Source organism: Hylobates moloch, unplaced genomic scaffold (assembly GCF_009828535.3).
Source record: "Hylobates moloch isolate HMO894 unplaced genomic scaffold, HMol_V3 SCAFFOLD_16, whole genome shotgun sequence".
NCBI classification, from domain to species: domain Eukaryota; kingdom Metazoa; phylum Chordata; class Mammalia; order Primates; family Hylobatidae; genus Hylobates; species Hylobates moloch.
In genome coordinates, this window is record NW_026652291.1 from 3,483,511 (window position 1) to 3,508,768 (window position 25,258).

At 50.0% G+C, this 25,258-nt stretch overlaps 1 protein-coding gene across 2 annotated transcripts in view; it reads left to right on the forward strand.

Annotated features, from left to right (window-relative positions):
- The window catches only part of HSP90AA1 (heat shock protein 90 alpha family class A member 1), a 60,887-nt gene that overhangs the window by 29,571 nt on the left and 6,058 nt on the right, over positions 1-25,258 (forward strand). The window contains exon 2 of one of the 2 annotated variants that reach the window (XM_032180518.2): positions 9,473-9,683. In XM_032180518.2, the coding sequence (XP_032036409.1) occupies positions 9,473-9,683 (211 nt within the window). Of the gene's footprint in view, positions 1-9,472; positions 9,684-24,937; positions 25,096-25,258 lie in introns of those variants that run through there. The other variant, XM_032180517.2, reaches the window with a different exon arrangement.

Here is a 25,258-nt window from a genome sequence, read left to right on the forward strand (position 1 = left end):
AGATCATGCCTCTGCATTGACAGAGTGAGACTCTGTAGCAAAAAATAAATAAAATAAATGGGGGCCAGGTGCGGTGGCTCACGCCTGTAATCCCTGCACTTTGGGAGGCCGAGGCGGGCAGATCACGAGGTCGGGAGATCGAGACCATCCTGGCTAACACGGTGAAACCTTGTCTCAACTAAAAATAGAAAAAATTAGCCAGGCATGGTGGCAGGCGCCTATAGTCCCAGCTACTCCAGAGGCTGAGGCAGGAGAATGGTGTGAACCCAGGAGGCAGAGCTTGCAATGAGTCGAGATCGTGCCACTGTACTCCAGCCTGGGTGACAGAGCGAGACTCTGTCTCAAAATAAATAAATAAATAAATAAAAATAAAAAAATAAATGAATAGACCTGGTGCGGTGGCTCACACCTGTAATCCCAGCACTCTGGGAGGCTGAAGCAGGCAGATCACTTGAGGTCAGGAGTTCCAGTCTGGCCAACATGGAGAAACCCTGTCTCCACTAAAAATACAAAAATTAGCCAGGCATGGTGGGGCACACCTATAATCCCAGCTACTCGGGAGGCTGAGGCAGGAGAATTGCTTGAACCTGGGAGGTGGAGGTTACAATGAGCCAAGATCACAACATTGCACTCTGCACTTCACTCCAGCCTGGGTGACGTAGTGAGACCAAAAATAAATAAATAAAGCCAGGCGCAGTGGCTCACATCTGTAATCCCAGTACTTTGGGAGGCCAAGGTGGGCAGATCGCCTGAGGTCAGGAGTTCAAGACCAGCCTGGCCAGCATGGTGAAACCCCATCTCTACTAAAAATACAAGAATTAGCAAGGTGTGGTGGCAGGCACCTGTAGTCCCAGCTAGTGGGGAGATTGAGGCAGGAGAATTGCTTGAACCCAGGAGGCAGAGGTCGCAGTGAACCAAAATCGCACTACTGCACTCTAGCCTGGGCAACAGAGTGAGACTCCATCTCAAAAAAATAAATAAATACAAACAAAATAAATGGCACAAATGAACAGCAAAAATAATATTGAAGAAAACAGGCTGTACAAGGAGATGAGAATTTACAAGTGCTAATAGTAGTAGTTTAAATAGATACTGCATCTATGAAATAAGAATGGTCTGCATTCTTGTAAAAAACTTAGGAAAATAAAAAACCTCTTGAATATTAAAAACTTAACAGCAGAAATTAAAATGCTAGAAGGGTTGGAAGAGAAAGTTGAAATCAGCTGGGCACAGTGGCTCACGCCTGTAATCCCAGCACTTTGAGAGGTAAAGCCAGGAGGATGCCTTGAGGCCAGGAGTTCAAGACCAGCTTGGGTAACATAGTGAGACCTCCATCTCTACAAAAAAATTTAAAACTTAGCTGCATGTGGTGGTGTGTGCCTCCAGTCCCAGCTACTCAGGAAGCTGAGGTGGGAGGATCTCTTGAGCCCAGGAGTTCAAGATTACAGTGAGCTATGATCATGCCACTGCACTCCAGGCTAGGCAACAGAGCAAGACCCTGTCTCTTTTAAAAAAAAAAAAAAAAGGGAGAGCCAGGCACGGTGGCTCATGCCTGTAATCCCAGCACTTTGGGAGGCTGAGGCAGGCAGATCACAAAGTCAAGAGATCGAGACCATTCTGGTCAACATGGTGAAACCCCATCTCTACTAAAAATACAACAAAAATTAGCTGGGTGTGGTGGCGGGCACCTGTAATCCCAGCTGCTCAGGAGGCTGAGGCAGGAGAATTGCTTGCTGCAGAGAGCCAAGATCGTGCCACTGCACCCCAGTCTGGCAACAGAGTGAGACTCTGTCTCAAAAAGAGAGAGAGACAGAGCATATAATAGAAGACCACCTAGAGAATCTAAGAGGTCCAAACTCCAAACACTGTAGGAGGAAATTATCCACAAAATCTTCAAGTAAAATTTCCGGAACTGAAGAATATCAGTTTACAGAGGGGATGAGCCCACCAAGTGTCCAGCAAAATGGATAAAAATAGATCTATACCAAGGTACATCACTTTGAAATTTTAGAACACTTGGAATAGAGAAGATCCTACAAGCTTCTAGAGAGAAGAAATGTCATATAAAAGGGATCAGTAATCAGAATAGCTTGACTTGTAAACACCACCACTGAAAACCAGAACACAAGTAGGAAAAAAAGCTCTTTGATGCTATCTTGATGTATCTTTGCCTCTGTTGTTCACTGATGGATCCCAAGTGCCTAGAGGCAGTGCCAGGCATGTACTAGATTCTCAGTAAAAATTTATTGAATGTAAGAGAACAATTGAAAAATGACTTCAAAATTCTGAGGAAGTATTTATTCCTGCTTATAACTAAACCAATATATCACTCAAGTATGAGTTTAGAATAAAGATATTGTGGGACATGCAGGGTCTCAATTTACCCCCTTTGTGCCCCTTCTCAAGAAGCTGTGAAAGGATATGCTTTGTTTTGGGCCAGTTTCTCCCATTTGGAAGGGGTGTATTTACCCAATGCCTGTACCCCCATTGTATCTAGGGAACATGAAAAGGGAAATCTAGGCAGAGGTTCCCAAACCTCAATTCTTGACCTGCAGGCTCAATACCATGTGGAAACTGCCAAGGCTTGGGGCTTGCACCCTCTGAAGCAATGAGCTGTCCCTTGGCCCCTTTTAGCCATGGCTGGAGTGGCTGGGACTCAGGGCACCAAGTCCCTAGGCTGCACAGAGCAAGGGGGCCCTGGGCCCAGCCCATGAAACCATTTTTTCCTTCTAGGCCTCCAAGCCTGTGATGGGAGGTGCTGCCGTGAAGACTTCTGATATGCCCTGGAGACATTTTTCCCATTGTCTTGGGGAATTAACATTCAGCTCCTCATTACTTAAGCAAATTTCTGCAGCCAGCTTGAATTTCTCCTCAGAAAATGGGATTTTCTTTTCTAATGCATTTCCAGGCTACAAATTTTCCAAACTTTTATGCTCTGCTTCCCTTATAAAACAGAATGCCTTCGCCAGGTGCAGTGGTTCATGCCTGTAATCCCAGCACTTTGGGAGGCAGAGGCAGCTGGATCACCTGAGGTAAGGAGTTTGAGACCAGCCTGGCCAACATGGCAAAACCCCGTTTCTACTGAAAATACAAAAAATTAGGCCAGGCGCGGTGGCTCATGCCTGTAATCCCAGCACTTTGGGAGGCCGAGGCGGGTGGATCATGAGGTCAGGAGATCAAGACCATCCTGGCTAACACAGTGAAACCCCGTCTCTACTAAAAAATAGAAAAAAATTAGCCAGGCGTGGTGGCGGACACCTGTAGTCCCAGGTACTTGGGAGGCTGAGGCAGGAGAATGGAGACATTCAGTGAAATGATAGGGTATACAATTACAGAAATCAGAAGCCTTTATACACACAAAGACACAGGCAGTATTACAGTGAGCATCTTCATATGTGCCCTCGTATGGATCCTTGTCGGAACTTCCCTGGGTCTGTGCTCAGGAACAGGACTGGTGGGACAGAGGGTTCACACAGTCTTCATTTGACTGAAACTGCTAGGTGGCTCTCCAGAACAGCCACACCAGCTGTCACACCCACCAGCATCCTTGCTAATACTCATATCCCCTACATATCCTCTGCGCTTGTGGAAAATGTGCTTCTGCAAAACCGGGGGCTAGGCCAGGAGCGGTGGCTCATGCCTATAATCCCAGCACTTTGGGAGGCCAAGGCAGGCAGATCATGAGGTCAAGAAATCGAGACCATCTTGGCCAACATGGTGACACCCCGTCTCTACTAAAAATTCAAAAATTAGCTGGGCATGGTGGCGTGCACCTGTAGTCCCAGCTACTTGGGAGGCTGAGGCAAGATAATTGCTTGAACGCAGGAGGCAGAGGTTGCAGTGAGCCGAGATCACGCCACTGCACTCCAACCTGGCAACAGAGCAACACTATGTCTCAAAAAAAAAAGAAAAAAGGGCTAAACCAAGAAAAAAGCAAGCATGAGATGTAGGAAACAGGGATTCTAACAGGGAAGTGGTGAGATGAATCTCTAGGATGTGCGGCAGGCCAGGGTTGGGGCACCACTGCTTCCAGACTCCCTGCCCTCGCCTCCTTAAAGGGCTCAGGATATCAGGAGGAACTGGCCATAGGCTTAGCTGAAATTATTGTCATTGACAACAGTTCTTCTCTCTATAAAGTTTGAGTATTTGTGCTTTCTCTCAGTATCACTCTATATCATCCCCTAAGCAGTAGATCTATGCTTTCTTTGTTCTTCTTGCCCAAAGAATAACTTTAAAGACCTTTTTTATTTTCCTTAGAATTTCTGGCAAATTACAGCACAGTCCTCCTGACAGTATTTTTCAGGATTGTGTCATTCTTCAGGATCCATCTCTGATTATACTTCCCTTCATCTATATTTTGCCCATCCTCTCAAAACATTAGCTTAACAGAGTGGGCGCAGCAGCTCACACCTGTAATCCTTGCACTTTGGGAGGCTGAGGTGGGTAGATCACCTGAGGTCAGGAGTTCAAGACCAGCCTGGCCAACATGGGGAAACCCCATCTTTACTAAAAAATACAAAACTCAGCTGGGCGTGGTGGCAGGTGCCTGTAATCTCAGCTACTTGGGAGGCTGAGGGAGGAGAATCACTTGAACCTGGGAGGCGGAGGTTGCAGTGAGCTGAGTTGTGCCACTGCACTCCAGCCTGGGCGACAGAGCGAGACTCTGTCTCAAAAAAAAAAAAAAAAAAAAATTAGCTCAACAGGGAGCTCAGGCGGGCACACCGGTTTCTATTACTACTTCCCTCTTTTCATCTTCATCATGATTATTCATGATTGTATAATCAGGATTTCTTTTTAAAGAAGCTCCCTACTTGATATTAGCTGACAGAACAAAAGGTTCTTGATTAAATGATGGCTCTTCCCTGCTCACTGAAAGTCAAAAGCTAACAAAATACTTTGATCAAAAAATGGATTTTGATATCCATTGTTATGAAAATAGTGAAAAACTTCCAGGAGTAAATGAATAGTTTTGTGGACAGATGCTTTTAGTGGTCAAGAACCATTGATTGAGAGAGCTGTTTCTAAACAATGAACTGGAAAAGCCAGGCTCTATCAATACAGAATGTAAACGTAAATGAACCACACTGCAGGCACCTACTTTCATGGAACTCTCCCCTCCTTTGCCCTTTGCCTGAACCATTTCAACAGCTTTTTTTTTTTTTTTTTTTTTTTTTTTTGAGATGGAGTCTCGCTCTGTCGCCCAGGCTAGAGTACAGTGGCACCATCTTGGCTCACTGCAACCTCAGCCTCCCGGGTTCAAGCAATTCTCCTGCCTCAGCCTCCCGAGCAGCTGGGATTACAGGCGCATGTGCATGCCACCACACCCGGTTGATTTTTGTATTTTTAGTAGAGACAGGATTTCACCGTGTTGGCCAGGCTGGTCTGGAACTCTTGACCTCAGGTGATCTACCTATCTCACCCTCCCAAAGTGCTGGGGTTACAGGCATTAGCCACCATGCCCGGCCTCAACAGCTTTCTTATTGTCTCCATGTATCCAGACTTGTGACCCTCAAATCCAAACACAGCCATGAAGATCTACCTAAAACACAAGTCTCAGAATGAATGACCTTCCCTGTGGACAGAGAACACATACCCCACTGGCAGGCAAGCCTACACCTTGCAGATGCAGGCAAGCCCACACCTTGCAGATGCAGGCACTGTCTCCCTTGCAAGCCCTCTCCCTGCATAGCTCCATGCCTACCAGCTGTGCTCTAGCCACCGCTAGCACCTACCATGCTGATTCTCATCTTTGTGCCTTTGCACACACGGTCCCCTCCATCTGGCATGCCTTCTTCCACCCTGACCCAGGTTGTTCCTTACTACTCAGTTCAGGCACCATTTGCCTTTGGGAAGCCTTTGCTCGTCCTCACTGTGTCCCCATAACTCCCTGAGGCTATTTTACATCAGGGTATACAAGTACCTGTTCTTGCATCTGTCTTTCCAACAGTGAGCTCCCAAGATGAGGAACTGGGTGTTCTTTGAATCCCCAGCTCTAGCAAACATTGTAAACTAGATAAGTGTTTATTGAATGAAGTTTGGTTTTTTGTTTTTTGTTTTTTTTTTTGAGACAGACTCTCATTCTGTCGCCCAGGCTGGAGTGAAGTGGCACGATCTCACTCACTGCAACCTCCACCTCCCGGGTTCCAGCGATTCTCCTGCCTCAGCCTCCCGAGTAGCTGGGACTACAGGGGCGTGCCACCACGCCCGGCTAATTTTTTTTTTTTTTTTTTTTTTTAGTAGAGACGAGGGTTCACCATGTTAGCCAGTATGGTCTCAATTTCCTGACCTCGTGATCTGCCCACCTTGGCCTCCCAAAGTGCTGGGATTACAGGTGTGAGCCACTGCGCCAAGCCAAGAATGAAATCTTGTCATTTGCAGCAACATGGATGGATGGGAGGTCATTATGTTGAGTGAAATAAGCCAGGTACAGGAAGACAAATACCACATGTTCTCACTCATATGAGGGAGCTAAAAAAGAGGTAGAGAGTAGAATGATGGTTATCAGAGGCTGGAAAGGGAAAGGAGAGGGAAAGATGAGTCGAAGTTGGTTAATGGGTATAAAAATACAGTTAGAAGGAATAAGTTCTAGTATTCAAGAGTACAGTAGAGAAATCAGTTAATAATTTATATATCTCAAAATAGTTACAAGACAGGAACTGTAGTGTTCTCAGCACAAAGAAAAATGTTTGAGGAGATGGATATCCCAATTACCCTGATTTGATCATTGCACATTACATACATGCATCAAAATATCACGTGTAGGCCGGACGTAGTGGCTCACACCTGTAGTCCCAGCACTTTGGGAGGCTGAGGTAGGCAGATCACTTGAGGTGAGGAGTTTGAGACCAGCCTGGCCAACATGGGGAAACCCCGTCTCTACTAAAAATACAAAAAAAATTAGCTGGGCGTGGTGGCGCATGCCTGTAATCCCAGCTACTCGGGAGGCTGAGGCAGGAGAATCGCTTGCATCCAGGAGGAAGAGGTTGCAGTGAGCCAAGATCGTGCCGTTGCACTCCAGCCTGGGCAACAGAGTGAATGAGACTCTGTCTCAAAAAAAATATATCACATGTACCCCAAAAATATGTGAACTGTTATATATCTATAATTTTTTTAAAAAACAACTCCATTCACGATCAGTATCATTGGCTCCTAAGAGGTTGTTTGGAACAAGGCTGCTGATGAGATTCATCCAAGTATCAAACCCACATTAACAGTTTCTTTTTTTTGAGACAGAATTTCAATCTGTCACCCAGGACGGGGTGCAGTGGTGCAGTCTCAACTCAATGCAACCTCCGCCTCCCGTAATCCGAACTCAGCTCACTGCAATCTCCACCTCCCGGGTTAAAGCAGTTCTCCTCCCTCAGCCTCCCAACTAGCTGAGACTACAGGCGCACACCGCCACACCTGGCTAATTTTTTATTTTTTGGTAGAGATGGGTTTTTGTTTTTGTTTTTGTTTTGAGATGGAGTTTTGCTCTTGTTGCCCAGGCTGGAGTGCAATGGTGCGATCTTGGCTCACTGCAACCTTTGCCTCCTAGGTTCAAGCAATTCTTCTGCCTCTGCCTCTCAAGTATCTGGGATTACAGGCATCCACCACCACACCTGGCTAATTTTTTTTTTTTTTTTTTTTTTGAGACGGAGTCTCGCTCTGTCACCCAGGCTGGAGTGCAGTGGCACGATCTTGGCTCACTGCAAGCTCCGCCTCCCGAGTTCATGCCATTCTCCTGCCTCAGCCTCCGGAGTAGCTGGGACTACAGGCACCCGCCACCGCGCCTGGCTAATTTTTTGTATTTTTAGTAGAGATGGGGTTTCACCGTGGTCTCGATCTTCTGACCTCACGATCCACCCTCCTCGGCCTCCACAAGTGCTGGGATTACAGGCGTGAGCCACCGCGCCCGACCTAATTTTTTGTATTTTAGTAGAGACAGGGTTTCACCATGTTGGCCAGACTGGTCTCGAGCTCCTGACCTCAGGTGATCCACCCACCTCGGCCTCCCAATGTACTGGGATTACAGGTGTGAGCCACCACACCCAGCTGAAATAGGGTTTTGCCATGTTGCCCAGGCTCATCTGGAACTCCTGGACTCAAGCAATCCATCTGCTTCAGCCTCCCAAAATACTGGGATTATGGCATGAACCAATGCACCTGGCCTCTACAAAACATTTTTCTTAAAATTAGCCGGACATGGTAGCGTGCGGCTGTAGTCCCAGCTATTCGAGAAGCAGAGGTAGGAGGCTCGCTTAAGCCCAGCAGGTTGAGGCTGCAGTGAGTCATGATCATGCCACTGCACTAGAACCAAGACCCTGTCTGGAAAAAAAAAAAAAAAAATCAACTCCCACTTCTTTTTTTTTTTTTTTTTTTTTGAGACTGAGTCTCACTCTGCTGCCCAGGCTGGAGTATATTGGCACCATCTTGGCCCACTGCAACCTCTGTCTCCTGGGTTCAAGTGATTCTTGTGCCTCAGCCTCCTGAGTAGGTGGGATTACAGGCATGTGCCACCATGCCTGGCTAATTTTTTTGTATTTTCAGTAGGGATGGAGTTTTACCATGTTGGCCAGGCTGGTCTCAAACTCCTGACCTCAGGTCATCTGCCCACCTTGGCCTCCCAAAGTGCTGGGATTACAAGTGTGAGTCACTGCACCTGGCCCCCCACTTCTTTTTATTTTGTTTCTTTTTTGGGGGGTCTTACTATGTTGCCCAGGCTAGGCTCAAACTCCTGGGCTTAAGCAATGCACTCCCCTTGGCCTCCAAAGTGTTGGGATTACAGGCGTGAGCCACCACTCCCAGCCTTGAGTGCTTATTATGTACTATATTTCCCCATATTTTATCTAAATTTAGTCTCTAGAATAATCATAGGAAGTAGACATTATTATTCCCATTTGATGAGAAACTCTCACAAGTCATGTGCGTGGCAGAGCCTCTTCTTCATACAGAGCGTGGAAGTCTGTGACTTACAGGGAACTCGTGTCATTGATGCATTTAGCTTACTTTCCTAAGGGGCTTTCAAGGGGGACACTTCCCCTGGATTCAATTTTCCCCTTAGCCACTAACTTTGAAACCCAACCAGAATTTCAGACCCTTCAGTGCAGCTCTCCTGCAGTTGGTTGAGTCATTAGGGTAAGTCTGAATGGGGCCTGGAATAATAACAACTAAGTTCTAGTTTTTGCTGCAGGCCCTCTAGCCCAGTCCAAGAGCACCTGGCCACCCAGAGAAACACTGCTGGAGTGGGGGAATTAGGCCATACAGCATCCACAGAGAAGCCCAGCTCCTTACTGGGACCCTGGTCCATTTCCCAAGTTGAGCTTCCTGCAGGAAGAGAACATATCACATATTTTAATCCATTTGACAGTCACAGAGGAAGACTAAGGAAGTCAGGGCGTGCCTGCTTGGGGCCCGTCCAAGTTCATCCTCTGCCGCCCTATCTCTGTTATGTTTAGTTTGGAAGTCCAGAAGATTGTGTTTATGTTCCCAGCAGGGCACCTGTTAACTGGTACCAAGAAAAGGCCCAAGTGTTTCCCTGGCATCAGTTGGTGTCTGGATCCACCACTCCACTCTGTCTCTGGAAACAGCCCTTCCACGTCTCTGCATTCCCTGTTACCATGTCACTGGCCTCCAGACGGAGCCAAGGTGCAGGGCAACACCTCTCCGAGGATCTGCAGCCATTCATATTGCTTAGGCTACTGGTAAGTGGACTAAGGTTTGAAATTACTATCCTAAACATTTCTAGCTAATGTTAACCAGCCATCCAACCAACCGGTGGTGGGAGTCACAGAAGGCTAAAACAATGTCACTCTCTTTATTGTTTATTCCCTGCCTGCCCATCCACTGCATTGACATCTACTGAGGGTCCACTACAGGCCCAGGCAATGTCCAAGAGAGTCCCAGTTCCCTGCCTGGAGTGCATGTGACAATCATGATAATACAGGGCTATAGTGCATATATGACAAAGTGCTGTGGGAGAAAAGAGAAAGACAATCTAATCCCTTGGGCTCCCAGAAGAGGTGGCTTGTGAGCTGCGCCTTGAGCACCCACTCACGGAGGACAGCATAAGCAAAAGTGGGGAGGAATGTGGGCAGGAGGGGCGTGAAGAAGCAGGCAGTGGGGTTTGGAGTGAGTGAACCCTAGGAGGGTGGTGCTGGCAAGAGATGACGGGGGAGTGTTGGAGGGGCCTGGGCAGGCTATGCTGAGGAATTTGGACTTGACCCGAAGGTCACAGTGAACCACGGAAGGGGCTGAGCATTGGAGGAACAGTCACATTCAGTGCCTTAGAACGTCGCTCTGGCCTCTGGTTAGACACAGTGGGTGGAACATTTGCATTCATCTCTGTTCCTTCTGGAGCCCTGCTAATACGGCAGTGAACATTATATATGTGTGTATCTCATGCAGCCACAGGACAAAAGAATGAGAGAGGAGAAAGCAGCAGGAGAGAGAAGTGAACCAAATTTTGAATGCTGGGAGCAGATGGACAGGTGGTGACTGACCTTCCCTCAAGCATCTCTGGAGCCACAGCCCCCAGCCGGCCCTGTCCAGCACATGGTAACAAGAATGGGAGGTACTAAAATACTGACTAGAAGCTTTGTGATTTGTGGGTAAGGATACAGGAATTTCATTAGAGCCCGTCCCGCCATGTCAGAGTTTATACGTCTTTGAAGCTGGTCAGTTTCTTTAGAGAGGAACTTCACAGATGAGGAAATTGAGGCACACGGAAGTCAAGTAGTCTCTCCAAAGTCACATAGAGTGATAGCAGAGCAGGAATTTAAACTCATGGCCAGTAAATAATGAAAATAGAGGATTACTATTCAAAGAAATGCAAATTAAAATCAGAGCTGGGCATGGTGGCTCACGCCTGTAATCCCAGCAGTTTGGGAGGCCCAGGCGGGCAGATCACCTGAGGTTGGGAGTTTGAGACCAGCCTGACCAACTTGGAGAAACCCTGTCTCTACTAAAAATACAAAATTAGCCGGGCACGGTGGTGCATGCCTGTAATCCCAACTACTCGGGATGCTGAGGCAGGAGAATCACTTGAACCCGGGAGGCAGAGGTTGTGGGCAGCTGAGATCGTCCCATTGCACTCCAGCCTGGGCAACAAGAGTGAAACTCCATCTCAAAAAAAAAAAAAACCAGACTGGAAATTTTGTTTTTTTGAAACAGGGTCTCACTCTGTCACCCAGGCTGGATTGCAGTGGCCCAGTAATAGCTGATAGAACCAAGCCCTGAGAGAATTCACTGTGAGCCTGACCCTCCTAACACTGCTATCCTTCCTCAAAAAGCACTGGGAGATTTACCAGCTGTTCAGTTTTAAAGAGAAAATTTTTACATAATAATTTTTTTGAATATTTATAGTTCTTTTTTTTTTTTTTTTTTGAGACAGAGTCTTGCTCTGTTACCCAGGGTGGAGTGCTGTGGTACAATCTCAGCTCACTGCAACCTCTGCCTCCCTGGGTCAAGCTATCCTCCCCGCTCAGCCTCCCAATTAGCTGGGACCACAGGCGCATGCCACCACTGCCTGGCTAATTTTTGTATTTTTTGTAAAGATAAGATTTCCCTAAATCACCCAGGCTGGTCTTGAACTCCCGGACTCAAGCTATCCACCCAACTTGGCCTCCCAAAGTGCTGGGATTACAGACCTGAATCACCATGCCCAGCCTACATTATAATGTTATTTTTGGAATTTTAAAATAGAATTTAGAAGAGATATCACTAATGACAGGAAACCCAGGGTCCCTGTGAGAACGGAGGGACATCAGGAAACCCGCCACTGGGCAGTAGCACTAACAGGCTGACACTTGGGAAACAGAAGCAAGCAAGAAGTGTCCACCTTCTCACTCAGTAAGAACATCACCCACTGGCCTTCGTAAAGCAGAGTGTTCTTCACCAGCCCTAAACACACGTGTCACATTTAATTAGCTAGCTGTTTTAATGTGGGAAACAAGATTGAATGTTGACTGAAATGCAATGTTAGGGAGTTCTCTCTCCTGCATTTTTTTTCTTTTCTTTTTTTTTTTTTTTTTTTTGAGACGGAGTTCCGCTCTTGTTGCCCAGGCTGGAGTGCAATGGTGCGATCTCAGCTCACCACAACCTCTGCCTCCCAGGTTCAAGCTATTCTCCTGCCTCAGCCTCCCGAGTAGCTGGGATTACAGGCATGCGCCACCACACCTGGCTAATTTTGTATTTTTAGTAGAGATGGGGTTTCTCCATGTTGGTCAGGCTGTTCTCGAACTCTTGACCTCAGGTGATCTGCATGCCTCGGCCTCCCAAAGTGCTGGGATTACAGGCTTGAGCCACCGTGCCCACCCTTTCCTGCATTTCTAAGTGAAATACAAAACTGTTGAAAAGGTTTTCAATTTATAAGCAGCATGCTGTATGCTGTATGCTGTGGAGTGCTGCTTGGAATAATACATAATGAAGTAGCTTAGAAATTTTTTTAGTCGGCTATTATATATCCATTAGCCACTTGAAGTATGAACTTATCATTATGATTTGCCACAACATATTAATTGGGACTAGGACGCATCAGTTTATAAAACATTTGCATAATGCTTAGCTGCTCTAACTGTGGAGAAGGTACAGGGTGTCTGCAATGTGTGGAGGTTTCAGCTCATTCTTGCTCAGTTCTACTTAATAATCCACTTCTACCCTAGCTTTTCTGTCCTCTAGTGAAAGAGTTTAGAACTACATTAAGACAGAAATGGAACCTGGTCCAACTGTCCCATCCCTACTCCTCATTTTACAGACAACAAAACTGAAGCTTGGCCAGGCGCAGCAGCTCAAGGACTGTATCACTTGAACCCAGGAGGCAGAGGTTACAGTGAGCCAAGATCGTGCCATTGCACTCCAGCCTGGGCGACAGAGCACTTTGGGGGACCAAGGCAGGGAGATCATGAAGTCAGGAGATTGAGACCATCTGGCTAACATGGTGAAACCCTGTCTCTACTAAAAATATAAAAATTAGCGCAGTGTAGTGGCACATGCCTGTAATCCCAGCTACTCAGGAGGCTGAGGCAGGAGGATCACTTGAACCAGGGAGTCAGAGGTTGTGGTGAGCTGAGATCATGCCACTGCACTCCAGCCTGGCAACAGAGATAGACTTTGTCACACACACACAAAAAAAGGCCAGGCGCAGTGGCTTATGCCTGTAATCCCAGCACTTTGGGAGGCCGAGGTGGGCAGATCACAAGGTCAGAAGTTGGAGACCAGCCTGGCCAATATGGTGAAACCCCATCTCTACTAAGAATATAAAAATTAGCCGGGCGTGCTGGCAGACGCCTGTAGTCCCAGCTACTCGGGAGGCTGAGGCAGGAGAATAGCTTGAACCTGGGAGGCGGAGGTTGTAGTGAGCCAAGATCAGGCCACTGCCCTCCAGCCTGGGAGACAGAGCGAGACTCTGTCTTAAAAAACAAAAAAAAAAGAAAAACAAACCCGAGGCTTAAAGAGAAGAGACTTGCCCCCAGGTCAGTAAAGGAGAAATAAAGAAGCCAACACTCCCTCTCCCTGGAGGTGGCAGGAGGGAAGGCATCCGGAAGGGATAATGTTGATCTGGCTCCTAAAGGAGTGGCCATTTTCCAGGGAAGAGGAACAGCGTGAGAGCAGAGGTGTGAACTAGCCAGGTGCCGGGGTGGGAGGGCCTTTTATTGCAGGGTTTGGAGATGAGGGCAGAAGCTGACAGGACCAGGTTATAGAGGACCTGTAGGCCCAGCCCAAGAGTCTATAAGGAAGTCTGCACTGAAACTCACAACCCATTCGTGACAAGGTGGCCTGATCAGGGTACCCACTACCTGGTCAATTGGCCACACAGGCAATTCCTGACAGCCAGGTGACCCCTGGCTCAGTGTAGACAAAGGAACTATCAGCTCCCCTACCAGGCAGGAACATCACATCTGCTTATTCCTCCTCTAGTTTCAAGGGGTATCTGAGGATAAACAAGTCCTCTGGGCACTGGACGGACCAGCTAGGCCTGTTCTTCCACTGGCTGAACCAGAGGTTGCCCTTGGGGAGACTCAAAGGCCTCTGCTCTTGCATTGGCCAAGACCAGAACAGGAGCAGCAGTGGAGGGGAGAGCCAGCCTGCACCCACCCCAAGTTTGTGCCCACCACCCTAGAGTCGCAAGGGAGATCCTGGGAGGTTTTGGGGAGGAGCAGGGAGGGCTGTCCACAATCCCTGGCTCTCTCTACCTTAAGACTCAGCTTGCTTCAAATTTTGCTTTTTTTTTTTTAACCCTCCATTCTTTCTTCTTTAAAAAAAAAATTGCTTTTGCTGGGCGCGGTGGCTCATACCTGTAATCCCAGCACTTTGGGAGGCTGAGGCGGGCGGAGTATCTGAAGTCAGGAGATCGAGACCAGCCTGGCCAATATGGAGAAACCCCGTCTCTACTAAAAATACAAAATTAGCAAGGCGTGGTGGTGGGCGCCTATAATCTCAGCTATTCGGGAGGCTGAGGCAGAGAATCACTTGAACCCAGGAGGTGGAGGTTGCAGTGGGCCGAGATCGCGCCACTGCACTCCAGCCTGGGCGACAGCGAGACTCTGTCTCGAAAAAAAAAAAATTGCTCTCTTCTCTTACACAGACAGTTTCATTCCCACTCCATGAAAGTCTAGAAGCTTTGCCATGAACTTTTCAGGGTGAAATATTAATGATGGTGATCTAGACTGGAGGTCACATAATTCTCACTTTGCTGATTCTCCCATACACAGGAAATAACGAAAAAATGAAATTCCTAAACTTCAAAGCCATTTCCAACTGGAGGCCCCATATACAACCAATTAGCTGGCCAGTAGGTGGCGCCAAAGGTTAATCACAGCCTTTGGATGAAGGGTTCCCATTTGGTCCCGCTGGAAAGCAATTCAGTTATCCATTCAGCACACATAGATGGCTGCGTGCCATGTGCCGTGTCTTGAGATGAGAAAGACAGAGTCTAATTTCAATTCACACCAGGGACTAAGAGCTGTGAAGGAGGCACCCAGAGTGAATTTGGCCAGAGCAGGTGATTTCCAAGCCAAGCTCGGCAGACACGTGTTTGCCTGGAGAAGGGCATCACAAGAGGTTCCAGGTGCATTTGGAGAACAACCCAGCATGGAGAGATGATCAGGGGCAGACCGTAGACCCTTGGGCTGCTGCAGTAATCTGAGTGAATGAAAGGGAATGCTGTAATGTTGAATCTGAGGAGCTCTGAGTGCACTTAGCAGGATCTGCTGCCCCTGGAGGCTGGAGGGAGTGGTGAGAGAATGGAGCTGCTGTGAACTCAGAGGAGGAGGTGAGGCTGGAACAAAACCAGAAAACAATGCAGCCACATATTCTTGGTGCACCCCCCACCCCCACCCTCCTTTCATGTTCTGTTTGCCTCTCTCCATATCTATTTATCTGCCATATTCTTAAATCACCAGGTCCCCTGGTCAGGGCTGACCATGGTGCCCCATTAGGCTGCCTCGGGGAACACAGCTGGGTTGTGGGCAGGGCTGGAGGTGCCTTGGTGACATGTGGGTGCCCAGCATTCCAGATCTGAGAGTATCAAGGTCAGGCATGGAGATGGGCACAGGATGGGGCCTCCCAAGGAAGGTATGTGTTGATGTGCCAGCAGTGAGCAGGCAGAGGCGGTGTCAGCCAGGCCCTGGGGTTTGAATACCAAGAGAGGGACTACAGGCTCAGCATCCTGGGAGCCCGGGGGTTTTCTGCACTGGGAAGTGGGCAGATGAAAACGGGAATGTAGAACAGATAAACCCAGCAAGAGCCAGCTGGAAGTGGAAATGGTGTGGGGCCCTGAGGGCCTGGATCAGGGCAGGACCCTAAGCATAGAGAGAAAGAACGTTTTAAAGGAAAAATCCGCCAGACTTGTCAGCTGTCAGAATGTGGGGGCTGAAGGCAAGAGATGAGTCAAAGATGACTCAGAAGATCTGAAGGTGAGTTCAAGGGAAAATGGCAGTACTTTGGGGAAGGAGTTCAAATTCATGTCCAGGACCCCTGGTTCTGCTAGGAGACAGGAGCATGCCAGAAGGCATCCCACTTGTTTGTATGTTTCTGGCCTGTCCCTCCCCGACTAGAACATAAGCTCCCGAGGGAGCTGCCTCTGCTCTGTCAGTTCTTTGTGCTTTACTCAGAGGGGTTCACGCACACCTGTCCCCTGCCTGACTCAGAGCAGATGCCAGGGGATGCAGACTGAGGCTTCCGCAGGAGGGAAGCTAGGGAGGCCTGCAGGTGAGGGGTGATAGGGAAGAAAGAGTCCCCCCACCCCTCTCCCACAGGTGCTCCCACACCCAAGCACCCCCAGGACTGGACCCCCTTACAGGCAACAGCCTCCTGTCCCCCAGGCCTCTCTTCCTCTGAGATCCCAGGCTTTCCGGCCCTACTGAGACTGCCATCCTGGGAACCGTCTTTGTGCCCATCCATGCCTGTCCCATTCCCTTCCTTCCCAATACATCCCTTCTACCACATTCCTGCTCATGTTCCCAGCACCCTGTTCACTGGAGGCCCATCCATGTGGATGCGCAGCAGACACTGGTCCAACAAAGGTGATACTGAACCACTGGCAAGGGTCACCTGCCATCATCTGCCTGAGCCCTATGTTCCCCTGGTGAGCACAGCCTTACCCATCCAGGAGCCTCTGGGGCTCCTGTGCTTCACCCTGTTAGCTCATTCCCCTGACCTCTCCCAAGTTTGCCCCTGCTCCGCCCACCAACTCTTCAGGGACAGGCCCTCCTCAGGTCTCACTGGAAGCGTGCTTCCTACACCCCATGGTCAGAGTGGATGCGGGTCAGACTGCAGCTCCTGGGAAGATGCCACAGCACCTCCTATGATCTCCAGGCCACGTTTCCAGTCCCTTGGCCCCTACCTACCTCTGACTTCAGCTCCAGTGGCAACCCCTGCCCCAAAAGGGGCTCTGTGTCCCCCCACCCACTGCACTGAAGGAGTTTTCCAGCCTCCATTTTCTTTTCTTTTTTTTTTTTTTTTTTGAGATGGGAGTCTGGCTCTGTCCGCCAGGCTAGAGTGCAGTGGCTCGATCTCAGCTCACTGCAAGCTCCGCCTCCCGGGTTCGCACCATTCTCCTGCCTCAGCCTCCCAAGTAGCTGGGACCACAGGCACCTGCTCCCGCGCCCAGCTAATTTTTTGTATTTTCAGTAGAGACAAGTTTTCACCGTGTTAGCCAGGATGGTTTCGATCTCCTGACCTCGTGATCCGCCCGCCTCGGCCTCCCAAAGTGCTGGGATTACAGGCGTGAGCCACCACGCCCGGCCTCCATTTTCTTTTTAATTCTTGCCTTCTCACTGTTCCCTGGCTAACTCCTAGTATTCCTTCTCTATTTCACCGCAGACCCTCAGGGCTCTTGCAAACTCTGTTCCCTCCCTCTCCTGCATGCCCTTCCCCACACTCCCTCCCCGCAGCCAGCACCTGCCCTCCTCAGTGCATGGGGTGCCCCTCACCATCCCAGCACTCTTCAAGAGTTTCTAAGTCCACATTTTTAAGTGGTAGGGGCTTTATGCCTGCCTCAACCACAATGGTGAGGACCCAATTTTGCTCCCACTTTGACCCAAGGCCTGGACACGGGCTTTTGGTAAACAGATATGAACTGAATGGTGTACAGACAAATAATGAACAGTAAGACTCCATTTCTGGCTTATCAACGTGGCCAGACATTTTTTTTCAGCCGCACTCAGTGCTGCCAACAGTGGGAGGGGAGGGGAAGGAGAGTTTGCCGGCTTCCGGGCGGCAGCATGTGGTGAATTCAAGAAGTGACCAACCCCAAGCCGGCCTTTGAAGGATGGGTTGAAACTTGCTTGGTGAAGTTTTCGTACTGAAGTATCCCAATTTTATAGTTACTCAATGGAAGAACTGGTTTGCTCTGTGGAAATCCACTTTAGGGTCAACTCTGAAACATAAATGGCCAGCACCTGCTCCCAGGATCCTCCCACGTTCCTTCTTTTTTCTTTTTTGAGAGAGTCTTGCTCTGTCTCTCAGGCTGGAGTGCCGTGGCACAATCTCGGCTCACTGCAACCGCCTCCCCCTCAGGTTCAAGTGATGCTCCTGCCTCAGCTTCCTGAGTAGCTGGGATTACAGGCGCACGCCACCATGCCTGGCTAATTCTTTGTATTTTTAGTAGAGATGGGGTTTCACCACGTTGGCCAGGCTGGTCTCTAACTCCTGACCTCAGGTGATCCGCTTGCCTCGGCCTCCCAAAATGCTGGGATTACAGGCGTGAGCCACCGCGCCCGGCCCTTTCACATCCCTTCTATGGTCACACCCCTATTGTAGAGAGATTTAGACCGAAGCACAGAGAAGCCAAGAAGCTTGCTCAGAGTCACACAGCCACTGAGTGGCAGGACCAGAATTCACAATCCGGCTCCAGACCTGTGCTTTAACTGATGCCATCTTTCTTGGAAACTGTGTCTCCAAGAAATGACTGATATATATCTATATATATATTTTTTGAGATGGAGTCTTGCTCTGTCATCAGGCTGGAGTGCAGTGACGTGCTCTCGGGTTTAAGCGATTCTCCTGCCTCAGCCTCCCGAGTAGCTGGGATTACAGGCACATGCCACCATGCCCAGCTAATTTTTGTATTTTTAGTAGAGACGGCATTTCACCATGTTGGCCAGGATGGTGTCGATCTCTTGACGTTGTGATCTGCCTACGGGTTACAGGCATGAGCCATGTACCCAGCCTTTTTTTTTTTTCTCTTTTTTTTTTTTTTTGGATAGAGTCTCGTTGTCGCCCCTCTCGGCTCACTGCAGTCTCCGCCCCCCGGGGTTCACGCCATTCTCCTGCCTCAGCCTCCCGAGTAGCTGGGACTACAGGCGCCCGCCATCTCGCCCGGCTAATTTTTTGTATTTTTAGTAGAGACGGGGTTTCACTGTGTTAGCCAGGATGGTCTCGATCTCTTGACCTTGTGATCCGCCCGCCTCGGCCTCCCAAAGTGCTGGGATTACAGGCGTGAGCCACCGCGCCCGGCACCCAGCCTTTTTTTTAAAAGTATATATATATTTTTAAATTTACTTTTCCCACACTACACTGATTTACAATTTTTCTTTCCTAAGTATGAACCACTTAATTTTCCTATATAACTATAGCTTGATCCTCAACATTTCTTCAACTTTCTACAAGGTTTGCTAAACATTGATTATTTAAAAACAGCTCTTGGCTGGGCACGGTGGCTCACACCTGTAATCCCAGCACTTTGGGAGGCTGAGGCAGGCAGATCACATGAGGCCAGGAGTTCAAGACCAGCTTGGGCAACTTGATGAAACCATGTGTCTACTAAAAAGCAAAAATTAGCTGGGCATGGTGGCATACGCGTCCCAGCTACTCAGGTGGCTGAAGCATGAGAGTTACTTGAACTGAAGAGGCAGAGGTTGCAGTGAGCCAAGATTTTGCCACTGCACTCCAGCCTGAGTGACAGGCCCTGTCTCAAAAAAATAAAAACAACAATAAACTGCACATGTTTAAAGTACAATTGGATGTATTTCAACATATGTATATACCTAGGAAACCATCACTACAATCAAAATAATGAAGATTCATCATCCAAAAGTTTCCTCTGGTCCCTGTGATCCTTCCCTCCTGCCCCTGTCTGCCCCACCTCCTACAGGCAACCAGTGATCTGCTTTCTGCCACTATAGTTTGTATTTTCTAAAATTTTATATAAATGACTGACTGGCATCTTTCTCTTGGCATAATTATTTTTCAAAAAGAACATTTAAACATAGACCATATTCTGGGCCATTAAACAAGGCTCAATAAGTTTAAAAGGATTCAAATCATGCAAAGTATGTTCTCTGACCACAATTAAATATTAGAAATCAATAATAGCATGGTGGCTCACTCCTGTAATCCCAGGATTTTGCGAGGCCCAGGCGGGCAGATCACTTGAGGCCAGGAGTTTGAGACCAGACTGGTGAACATGGTGAAAGCCCATCTCTACTATAAATACAAAAAAATTAGCCAGGTGTGGTGACGCATGCCTGTAATCCCAGCTATTTGGGAGACTGAGGCACGAGAATTGCTTGAACCCGGGAGGCGGAGGTTGTAGTGAGCCAAGAGCACGCCACTGCACTCCAGCCTGGGCGACAGAGCAGGACTGTCTCAAAAAAAAACAAAAAAAATCAATAACAAAAAAAATCTGAAAAACCTCCAACTGTTTGAAAACTAAGTGAAACATTTATAAATAACCCATGAGTCAAGAAATAAGAAAAGGAAATTTTAAAAATATTTTGAACTTAACGAAAATGAAAAAAAACAATGTATCAAAATGTATGAGCCAAAGGCAGTTGTGGTGGCTCACACCTGTAATCCCAGCACTTTGGGAAGCCACAGTGGGAGGACTGCTTAAGTCCAGGAGTTCAAGACCAGCCTGGGTAATATGGCAAGACCTCATCTCTACAAAAAAAAATAAAATTTAGCTGGGTGTGGTGGCACATGCCTGTGGTCCCAGCTCTTCAGGAGGCTGAGGCAGAAGGATCACTTGAGCCCAGGAGGTTGATGGTGTAGTGAACCATGTTTGTGCCACTGTGCTCCAGCCTGGGCAACAGAACGAGACTCTCTCTTTTTTTTTTTTTTTGGAGACGGTCTCGCTCTGTTGCGCAGGCCAGAGTGCAGTGGCGCAATCTCGGCTCACTGCAGCCTCTGCCTCCTGAGTTCAAGCAATTATCCTGTCTCAGCCTCCTGAGTAGCTGGGACTACAGGTGTGTGCTGCCACACCCAGCTAAATTTTTTTGTATTTTTCGTAGAGATAGGGTTTCACCATGTTGGCCAGGCTGGTCTCAAACTTCTGGCCTCAATTGATTGGCCTGCATCAGCCTCCGAAAGTGCTGGGATTACAGGTGTGAGCCACTGCACCCGGGTGAGACTGTGTATCAGGATAAAAAAAAATCATGAGCCAGACCTGGGTGTAACTGCCCTGGAGGCGCTTGCTCTGGGTGACCCTGAGTAAAGGACTTACCTCTCCTGAGCCTCAGTGTTCTCATCTGTACAGTGGGACCAAAGCCACCTACTTCAGAGTTAAGAGGATTAAGAAACTGCATGCAAAGTAGCTAGCCTGCTGCCATTTCCCAAACCAGAAGCGGCTCATTTAAGCTTCATAACCACTCTATGAAGAAGACATGTTCATGTCCATGCTACAGATACTGAACTGAATGCATAGAAAGGGTAAGTGACTTGTCCTGGGTCACACAGGCAGTGGCTGAACTAAGATCTGAATCCAGGTCACCTGGATCCAGAATCCATGCTCCAGCTTTACTGAGGGACACTGAAAGCTTTCAAATGGAGGAGGAAAATGGTCAGGTTGCCCTAACAGCAACATCACTGTGGGACGAGGTCAACAAATATTTAGGATGCTAAATCTGCAGGGCTTGGTGATCTATTAGAAATACGTTGTTGAGGCCAGGCGCTGTGGCTCACGCCTCTAATCCCAGCACTTTGGGAGGCCAAGGCGGGCGGATCACGAGGTCAGGAGATCAAGACCATCCTGGCTAACACTGTGAAACCCCCTCTCTACTTAAAGAATACAAAAAATTAGCCGGGTGTGGTGGCGGGCGCCTGTAGTCCCACACACTAGGGAGGCTGAAGTAGAATGGCGTGAACCCGGGAGGCAGAGCTTGTAATGAGCGGAGATCACACCACAGCACTCCAGCCTGGGCAACAGAGCAAGACTCTGTCTCAAAAAAAAAAAAAAAAAAAAATGTTGTTGAGGAAGGAAGAGGAGGAGGCTGGACAGAAAAGGCGGTGAAGCAGAAGTGGAAGAACTTGGGGTGGGAGGGCTAGAGGAAGCAGAGGAGCACATGTGGTCTGTACTCTGAAGGAGAGGGCACCACATTCTGAGAATCTCTCCATGACAGGACACCTGGCCTGGTAGGAGGCAGGTGGGGTTCCTAAGAAAATGTGTGAGCAGAAGGTCCATGAAAAATTAATTAGAGAAGAACAGAGGGAATGGTGTTCCAGGCAGAGGGAACAGCATTTGCACAGCCTCATGGGGGCGAGTCATGGGGAGCGTGCCAGACACAGAAATAGGAGCACAGTGGGAACTGGCGCTGTATGGGTAGGCAGCAGCGACCTGCAGGGCCTCACAGGTCTAAAGAGCTCTGTCTTCCTTCTAGAAGGATGGGAAGTCAGCCAGGATTTGCGGAGGGTGGGGAGGAGGGAATAGATAAGGCCAGGTGTGTGTTCTCAAAGTTCACCCTGACTACAGTTTGGAGACAGACCAGACCAGATGCAGGGAGCACTTAGGTGGTTACGGAGGCCTTCCAGGTGAGCTGACGGTTGTGTGGAAGCGGGTGATGAAGGTGGAGAGAAGTGGCTGGGTTCAAGAGGTACTTAGGAGGCAGAAGTGGCAGGACTTAGTGCCAGATCCGTTGTGGGGAAGCTTGGGGTTCTTTAAGGTGAGATAGTCACCTGGCTAACGAGCCCTCAAAGAGGGCTGGAGAGCGGGGGAAGCTCATGAGGCTCAGCATCCAGGCCTGGAGCTGAGTCCTGGCCCGGCTCTTCCGTGAGTCATCTGCACACAGGTTCTATTAGTGAGAGTGCTGGACAAGCTTTCCTGGGGGCAAAGACCCACCTCCAGGAGCTCCGTGATGTGCCAGGGAGAGGGGCATGAGTCTGAGGAAACAGAAGGAACAGCCAGGGGTGGGTGTGTTGATGGTAGAAACCATGGCAGAGGTCGCAACTGGTGGGTAACTGTGGAATGTCACTTGGAGACAGGACAAAAATGTCCTTTTATTAACCCAGGCGGGAGAGCTGGAAAGACAGGAAGTTGTGGAAGGAAGGAGGGACATTAAAGGTGGGGCCTGACGGGAAACAGTGGTTCCCAGTGATGCCCAGACCCAGGGAGGGGCTTTGGAGCAGGTTCACTGGAGAAATGGGGGAAAATGAAGGTCCCAAAAACAAAGGACAAAGAATGTCAGAGTTGGCTGGGCGCGGTGGCTCACGCCTGTAATCCCAGCGCTTTGGGAGGCCGAGGCGGGCGGATCACCTGAGGTCAGGGGTTCGAGACCAGCCTGGCCTAAATGGTGAAACGCCATCTCTTGCTAAAAATACAAAAATTAGCCGGGCGTGGTGGTGGGTGCCTGTAATCCCAGCTACTCGGGAGGCTGAGGCAGAAGAATCGCTTGAACCCAGGAGGCAGAGGTTGCAGTGAGCAGAGATTGTGCGATTGCACTCCAGCCTGGGGGACAAGAGTGAGACTTTGTCTATAAAAAAAAAAGGAACGTCAGAGCTAGGGCCCTGGATGGCTCCTAAGAAATCTCAATACCCCTCCCCCTGGGCAATGGCAGAGACTGCGGTAGGAAAAGTTCCTACAAGTCAGGAGAGTAGGGACAGTGGCTGGTGGTGACAGGAAGGAAACAGGCGGAGGCGGCACTCGCCAGGGAAGACCTTGCGCCCCTTCAGCGACCCGCTCACCAGTCCTCCTGCTTCCGGATTCCTCCCCGCCAGTCCAGGCTGCAGCTGTAGAGAAAGCCGGGGCCGGGGGCGCGCCCCCAGGCTGCGCAACAGCTACCACGGGCCCGACACACACCCAGTAACCACGGCTGGGGCCCGCGCCACGTGGCTGCTAGTTTCCTTCCACTTCCCCCGCTTTGTAATGCCAGGCAAGACGCTTTATGTTGATTTCACACACTCTTAAGGGGGTCCCAGGCCGCAGTCTGAAAACCCCTGCTCCTGAGCAAGTTGCGTTTCCTTAGAGACCAGGAAGCGGAGGTAGTTCCGTCGTTTGTTTACACGGCAAGGAGCTTTCAGATTATTCCCGGGGCCTGGCTATGAGTCTAGGCAGGAGGAGGCCCAATCATGGGAGGCGCCAGAGACAAAGAGGAAGAGGACATGGACCAGGCAGGGGAGCCAGGTCGAAGGAACACCAACGCCTCCAAGGTTCCCACAGCTGGCCTTGGCCAAAATATCCGAAAATTCCCATGTAGAAACTGGCTCTTCCAGCCTGGGCAATATGGTGAAACCCCGACTCTACAAATAAATACAAGAACTAAACAGGTGTGGTGTCCGCGCCTGTGGTCCTCTGCCCGCGCTGGTCCCAGCTACTGGGAAAGCTGAGGCGGGAGGATCACCTGAGCCCGGGAGATCGAAGCTGCAGTGAGCCGAGATTGCGCCACGGCACCCCAGCCTGGGCGCAATGAGAGAGCCTGTCCAAAAAAAGAAAAAAGAAAAAAAAGCCCAAATCTGTCTTTTAGGGGAAGTTAATCACCAAAGTGTTAGATACTTAATTTGGAGACCTCATCGGTCGGCAAAACGATGGGCTTTTCAAAATCATGCCGGGTGTAGCTGGGTAAACATGAATTTGTTCATCAAATCCCCGACTCCCAAGCTAAGGAGCCCTGAAGTATGAAGCACATGGCTTTCGGGGAACCCAAAGGTAGGGAGCGCTCCCGAGCCGGCGGTGGGTCTGGAGAATCCCTGAGCGCGCAGGCCGCGGGACAGCGTCCCCAGCGCGTAGCGGCCTGAGGCCAACAGCCCCCGGGGGGCAGAGCCCCGCCATCCTGGCGCCGCCTGCGGCTGGGTTCTTTGGCAGCGCGCGCGGCGCCAGTCAGGACGATGGCTCTGGTAGTCTCCCGGGCGCGTGAGACCTGGGGCACTCCCCGTCCACGCACGACCCTTCCTCCAGGCGCGCCTCCCGCCCCGGCCCGGCGTTCTGCTCAGCCTGGGTGACCAACTACACCTCACTTCAAAGGCCCCCACGCCCGGGCGTGCCCTCGGCCCGCGCTCGGCAGGTAGGGGGGCAGGGCGGAGGGCGCGGGCGGCCCCAGAAGGCGCCCGGACCTTCCCGAGAATTCCAGGCCGCGCAGGCGCATTAAGGCCGGCGCGGAGGCGGAGGGAGGGACCGCGTGCGAGAGGCGCCCGGCGGCGATTGAGGGAAGGTTGCCCGGGCCGGGCCACGAGCAGCGCCTGCGCGCGCCCGCGGGAGGTGGTGCCGCGACGAAGGCGCAGGCGCAGGCGCGCGGCCGCGGAGGCGGTTGGGGAGGGTTCTTCCGGAAGGTTCGGGAGGCTTCTGGAAAAAGCGCCGCGCGCTGGGCGGGCCCGTCGCTATATAAGGCAGGCGCGGGGGCGGCGCGTCAGTTGCTTCAGCGTCCTGGTGTTGCTGTGCCGTCGGTCCTGTGCGGTCATTTAGCGAAGGTGAGGGGCGGTTGTGGGGGCCTGTGGAGGTGGATTGGGGACCGGGACGGGGGGCGGCTGTCGCGGAGCGGAGGCTGTGGGGGCCGGACCGGAACCCTGAACCAGCCAGGGCCGCGCTCCCGGGCGGCCGCGCTTCCTATTCCGGAGGCCTCGGGCCCGCTGC